The 6,987-nt window shown below is 36.9% G+C and overlaps 1 protein-coding gene across 1 annotated transcript; it reads right to left on the reverse strand.

Annotated features, from left to right (window-relative positions):
- LOC107606740 lies at positions 3,774–6,286 on the reverse strand. The gene is made up of 4 exons (XM_016308769.1): positions 5,884–6,286; positions 4,827–5,773; positions 4,139–4,713; positions 3,774–4,035 (listed from the first exon to the last, which is right to left on the reverse strand). The coding sequence occupies exons 1-4, from the start codon at positions 6,284–6,286 to the stop codon at positions 3,774–3,776; spliced, it is 2,187 nt and encodes a 728-aa protein (XP_016164255.1).

A 6,987-nucleotide genomic window follows, 5' to 3' on the forward strand; every position in this document is an offset into this window, starting at 1 on the left:
TTATTATCCTTTATGAATTTAATTGTTACTCAAAAAAAATTATATAAATAATTAATTTGTATATTATTTTATTAATAAAAATAATTAATTTTAAAATTTATTATTTACAAAATCAATAATACCAGATATACAAGTTTTTTTTTGCTGGTCTAATTAAATTAGTTCAACTACAACTAAAAACACTCTCATAATAAAACGCGTACCCATACGCTCCACTAACCTACAACTCAAGCATCGTACGTTATAGTTTTTTTACTTCTACCAAGTACCAACCAAAACCTTTCATCTTTTGATTTTAAAAATTTTCAAAATTCAAAACCGTTTACAATCGAAAACTTTTTAGATGAGAGTACAAAAACTCCAACAAAACCTAAGAAGCAAAAAAACGGAACATAATGAGTTCGATTCTACCTCATCTTATTATTGGCAAAGATTCAAACTCTAATCCATACATTGGATCCGGTCAAATTTGGGTCTAATCCGGTTTTTATTAAGGATGTATTTGACAAACACATTAGAATAGAAGAAGTTTAGCCTTTTTGAAAGTTTCAATTTTTGGTTTGGCAAATTTTTTATTCATGAAAGTAGAAGTGATTTTGCATTTAAAATCAGATTTACAAGAAGTAACAATTTTGAGCTTCTACGTTTTATCAACGGGCTCATCAACATTCAATTTTTATTTACCTTTTATCAACTTTATCCTTTATGCATGTTATTATATTATTTATGAAATTCTTATTATTTTTGTTTAATGAACTCTCTTTTTCTATTATTTATTATTTTTATTCTTTGTTAATTATTTATTTGACATTATACATTTTTATAGTTAGTCACAAAAAAAAATACATTTTTATAGTTGTGATTTTTTTGTATTATTTAGAATAATTCTCCACATACAAGCATTTTTTTATACAAGTCTTTACAAGTCATTTATATTAACGCGCTTTGCCTTCTCTTTCTCCTTCTTCATTTACATGCTTTTCTCTCTATTTTCTTTTTTCGTTATTCTCGATTTTCCATTGTTTTTTGACATCAAGCTCTGAAATCGTTTTTGAAGAAGAAGCACCAGAAGATGAGGAGAAAGAGAAAGAGTTCTGAATTATGCATAAGGTGTACTTCAATGAATTTTAGGTGTATTTCTTAAATCCTTTGGGTATATTTCTGTAATCCTTTGGGTGTATTTCTATAATCGTTTGGGTGAATTCCTGTAACCGTTTGGGTGTATTTCTGTAATCCTTTTGGTGTATTTCTGTAATCGTTTGGGTGTATTTATGAAGTTCTATTATCTTCAAATTTGTCAAGAAACTCGTTTTCATGGAGGAAGAAGAAGAGTCGTTCATAATGCATGGTGAGTAGTGCGCTTTGGAAGCAGGAAGTTGTTGAATAACGTGCGTTTATTTACTCTTGAATGTGGGAGTGTAATGCGTGTGTTTTGTTGGACTTGTGCCAACTTCAAAGACTTGTAAGCTAAAAAGACTGTATGTGTACCAGGCCTCTATAATTTATTGATCTTATTAGGTAAAGTAAATTAAACAAAATATTTTGTTAGTTTTAATTAAAAATATATTTTGTCAATTTTTATAGGTTATTTTTATTTTTGTATATAAATATTATTTTTATTATAAAATTAATTAATAAGATCTATCCAAATATTTAAATTAAAATAATAAAATAATATATAAAAATTATTTAAGTTAATGTCTATTTTAGTAATTTTTTATTTAAAAGTGATTTTGAGTAGTGTAATCCAAACAACATTTATTTTATTATAATCTATTTTGATATAAAGATTGTTAAACATAAATCACTTTAACACAAACTTACTTTTCATAAAAATCAAATTGAGTAAATAGCCAAATTGGTCCTCGAAAGATAGTCTGATCTCCAAATCAGTCCCCGTAAGAAAAAGTTAATCAATAACGTCCCCGAAAAATTTAAAATTGGTAACGTTAGTCCTTCCGTCAACCTTCTGTGAATTCCGTCATTGACGCCGTTAACTGTTGCTTATGTGGCTGTCAGTGTGGCATATCAGCATGCCAGCTAGGCGCAGAGTGGCTGGTGACAAGATATGTTTCGATATGTATGTCAAAGTAGTCCCTAATCCCAAAAATTCTTCTTCGTCTGTAAACCCTAATCCCTTCTTCGTCTGAAATGCCATTGGTGCTGCAGCTTTAGATTGATTCTGCAGAGGCCGAAAATTCTTGAGCAACTGCACGATGGGTAGCGTAGGTGGGGGTCGCAGTCGACAAGTGTCGCAATCACAGGGAAGCCATGCTTCGAGCTCGTCGCTGCGGTGGCGGAGGAAGAACCCCGATGAAGTGTGCTTTTGTGGGCTGAAGACAGTGATCAAGAAGTCTGGGACAAAAGAAAATCCAGATAGATTGTTCCATGCTTGTCCAAAATACCGGGTGAGTTATGAATGTAGTCTTGTTGAAGCTTTTAATTTTTGAGTGAGATTTTGACATTTTTGTACCCTAATGTTGTGCAGAAGGGCAGCCACTGCAATTACTTTAGGTGGGCTGAGGATGATGAGTATGAAGGATTAGAGCACTTAGGAGATGTTAAAACTCATGCAGAAATGGAGAATGATGTTGTTGTCTTGAACCATAACCTATCATGGAGAATGATGAGCTTAGAAGCTAAAGTTAGAGCACTTAGGATGCAACTGTATTTTGGATTAATAGTTGTGATTTTAGTTTTTATGATTATGTGTATGTTCTTTAGTGGGAAGTGAAGCACTTATTGTGAAAACGTGGATGTTGTGAACCTTAATAGTTTGCTGTTATTGTGAAAACCTTGTATGTTCATCTTTCTTTACTAGTTAAAAGGTTATCTATATGCAACATTTTTGTTGATCATAACATAATGTAAGCAAATCAGAAGAAGCAGAATTAAAATTAACTGAACTAGGAATAGAATAACATCACCAATGGTGCACTAGTTTCTATTGTCTCAGATTCAAGTAACAGGATTGTTTTAACATGATAATAACACAAAGGTAGAAGCTGATACTCGAATACCAATATACCATAAAGGGCTATACAAAAAACAGGGCTATTGAAGATTCCAACAAGCACCACATTGTTTATAAATGGCAAAATTTGGCACTAACAAAATAACAGATACTAATTGCCCTATATTTCATGTCTTCAAGTCAATTGCATCATTCCATGTCTTCTTTTCTAGGAGGTTTGAAACCCGGAGTTGGAACAAATGTCATGAAGCTAGCAAGCTTCTTGGCTGTTGCGGAGCTGCTACCCTTGATCGTTTAGCAGATACAGCAACTGGTCCTGGAGCAACAGGCTTTGGAGAGGCATTTTCCTTTGCCCTGCCTCTGGTGACATGGAGTTTTGGAGGCCTTCCTCTACCTCTAGTTTGCATCAAACAGTCATCATCATTGTCTCAAATAAGAACAGCTACAAGTAACTAATGTTCAATTTAATTTAAAACTGAATAGAAGATAACCTGAGTAACATTGGTTGAGGTCTGTGATTGTTATGTCAGTGGAAGCTGAGCATGCTGAGTAACAGGAATTTCAGTCTGTTCATCTGGAGCAACTGGTGCTACTGCAAGTAGTGTCTGTATGGGCTGAGTGTCATCTACCTTTTCTGCCTCCGGACTAGGTGCAGCTTGTGGTAGTGGCACTACAGCAAGCTGCAATTGCATTATCCTTGCTTTCTCTTGAGCATCGTCTTGCTTTTTCTTGCTGCAAGTTCTCTTATTGTGGCCCACGTCTCCACAGTACATGCACCGAATTGGAGCATACTTCCTTTTCATCTTTGTCTTCGTGCTAGTGGTCCTTCAGCCTTGTCCTTCCTTCTATTTGTTGTTGGTCTGCCTGGTTTAGGTTTGATTGGAGGTGGAACAGGTGCAGGAGAACCAGTTTTCTCCCATAGATCTTGTCCCTTGACAGGATTCACATTGAATTGGTATGTTTTTCTGTACGCCTCCATAATTAACCATTCGTGGCAATACTCCTCAGGCATTTTATCATTTTTTCTTGAATGGCCGATATTGCGTGCATACAAGGCATTTCTATATATTTCATAAAAAATAATTTCATTCAGTGAAGTACGAAACATGGTATGACTCTAAAAGAAGAAATGAGTTATGAATTGAACCTGTCAACTGCCAAAACCTGCAGGAGCAAGTATGGTTACCCAAATCTACCACCATGTTAGTTGGCCATCCTTGAACTTCGTACACTTCCTCTTTGGCATCACCCGACCAGTAGGGAGCCCAGTTTCTGGATAACTTAATAAGAGATTCTAGCCTACTTTGCTGAACTGGAGTAAGTATTCCTTGATAAGTAAGAAGCTTCAGTCTATTGTCAGACATGATTTTCATAACCATTCTTCGTACCTCCTCTGCCAGGGTCAGAATAGGCTTTCCTCTGTCATGCTTGGTCTTTGAATTGAAGGATTCACAAGCGTTGTTGCATATGTTGTCTACCTTTGGCCCTTCACTGAAATGGGCTTTCGTCCAAGCTTCCTTCGGCCACTTGGCTAAATATTCCCATGCTTGTTGATTAATTCTCTTGATTCTAGTCATATTCCTTTCGAACTCAACTGGGGTCCTCGATCTTGCACACTCCCACACCAAGTCCTTAAGCTCAACGTTGCCCCACTGTTTAGAGAAGTTCCTCCACAAATGCCAGATACAAAACCTGTGTGGAACTGCTGGCACGAGTTCTTTGACAGCAGGTATTAATCCCTGCACATACAGTCAAACCCGAAAAGATTTTGCATCATTTTAGTCCTCTAAAGAATCATCATTAAATCAGACATGTCCTTAAAAATTAAATCGCGATTCAAATTGGTCCTCACCTTTTGCATATCTGAGATGAAACACAAATTCTTTGCTTCATATTCTCCCAGGTCTGAGAGGAGCAGCTCCAAAAACCATTTCCAGTTTTCTTTGTTCTCAACATCAACAATTGCATATGCAATCACAAAAATGTGATTGTTTGCATCCTGTTCGCATGCAGTCAGAAGCTGTCCTCCATGTAATATTTTCAGGAATGTCCCATCTAACCCTATCAATGGCCTACACCCTGCCTTGAAACCCTTCTTACAAGCATCTAGACAGACATAAAATCTCTCAAACTGAGGCGGATTGTCAGTAATGGTAATGACACCCACCTGAACGGTGGAACCTGGGTTGGCAGTTAGCAATTCATGTGCATAATCCCATATCAACCCGTATTGTGCAATCTCATCCCCTTCAACTATCTTCCTAGATGCCTTAAGAGCTCTGGTAATGCATGAACTATTCAACTTCACGTTGCACTTCCTAACAAACCACTCATACACCTCTTTATGCTTCATCTTAGGGTGCTTCCTAAGTTTTGGGTATAACTTATTCACAATCCATTCCAATGTCGCAGCTCTGTTTTTTCGCTTTCTTGCGCAAGTGTGATTGTCAACTAGTGTTTTTATCTGCCAGGAACCATCACTGGGGTTGTGTGCACAATATACTACCCATGGACAGTCTTCACACTTACAAACAGCCCTAACTCTAACCTTGTCATTCTTAGAGAACCTTATATTTCTACCCCATTGTATAGTATAATCTCTAGTGGCAGCCATAAAATGTTGCTTAGATTTGAAAACCATACTTACCTCAAACTTCAGATCACCAAATTTGGCCTTGTCATTATAATGTGGATAGACAGCTGGCCCTTCGTCTTCAGAGTCTAACTCCTGGGCAGAATCTTCTGACTTCCATTCATCTCCATCTGATAATTCTTCATACAGAAATTCCTCATCTGACTCTGAAATTACATGAATTCACCACAAAATTGTAATACAAAAAAAAATTAATTCACACAGATCTATGAAACAAGCAAATGCAATAACTTATGCACAATTAATTATACAATACCTCCATCAGAGCATTCATCAGATTCGATATCCTCATAGCTGGAGTCATCAGTGTCAATAGCTTTGTCCCTTGTTCTGTCAGCAACAGGCCTATGCTTCTCTCTGTGATCTACTTTCTTGGCCCTAGAAGACTCTATTCCATCAACTCCACTGTCACTGTCACTACTGTATATAGAATCTCCTGCAACTTTTGGAGGCTTGTATAAACTATCTTCAGCATTCTCATATGAATCATGAGAGTCACTATCATTATCAACTGGAGTTGCCTTAACTTGCCTTCCAGATCTTGTACTGGTTGTAGGTTTCACCTTCTTGTTGATCTTATCGGCTGCTGTAGCCTTGCCAGAAACTTTAGCAGCCTGAGGTTTAGTGCAAGGTTTGGGCTGCTGGATGGGCTTTTCCATGGCTTGGTTTTGGGCTCTGGAGTAGGCTTAGGTGTGGGCGTACGTGTGGATTGAGGGGTGGGCTGAGGAGTGGGCTTAGGTGTGGGCTCAGGAGTGGGCTGAGGAGTTGGCTCAGGTGTGGCTTTAGGAGTGGGCTGAAGAGTGGGCTTAGGTGTGGGCTGAGGAGTGGGTAACTTGGTGGGCTGAGTGGGTAACTTGTTGGATTATAGTATGAGTTCTGCAAGATCAAGAAAAGTTGTTATTATTATTGTTTTTTACCTTGAGGAAGAATATGAAGATTAATTGGTAGAAAATTGGAAGTAGCAAACAATAGCAACTTGTTTTGTGTGCGAGTCTGATAATTAGTTCCTGTTTGGTTATAATTTAACAGAATGAGAAATAATCAAAATGGAATTCCTACCTAAATCAAATAAAATTCTATTAAACAGGTAGGAACAGGTAGGAATTCATTTTGATTATTTCTCATTCTGTTAAATTATAATCAAGCATGCAGAAATCAAACAAGGAGTAGAAGTTCACTTTCATGCAGAGCTGAAAATGTAGAATTAAACAAGGAAAAGGAGAAAAGAGTATATCGATTTGGGGAACCCTTGCCTCCACGATATCCCAGCTCGCATCCGTGCATGGAGAAGACCTGGAGACCTCCGTTGTATCCTCTCAAGTATCCAAAGCCGTTCTTATAGAAGAAGTGTGTTTGAGTA

This window comes from Arachis ipaensis, chromosome B07 (assembly GCF_000816755.2).
Source record: "Arachis ipaensis cultivar K30076 chromosome B07, Araip1.1, whole genome shotgun sequence".
NCBI classification, from domain to species: Eukaryota; Viridiplantae; Streptophyta; class Magnoliopsida; order Fabales; family Fabaceae; genus Arachis; species Arachis ipaensis.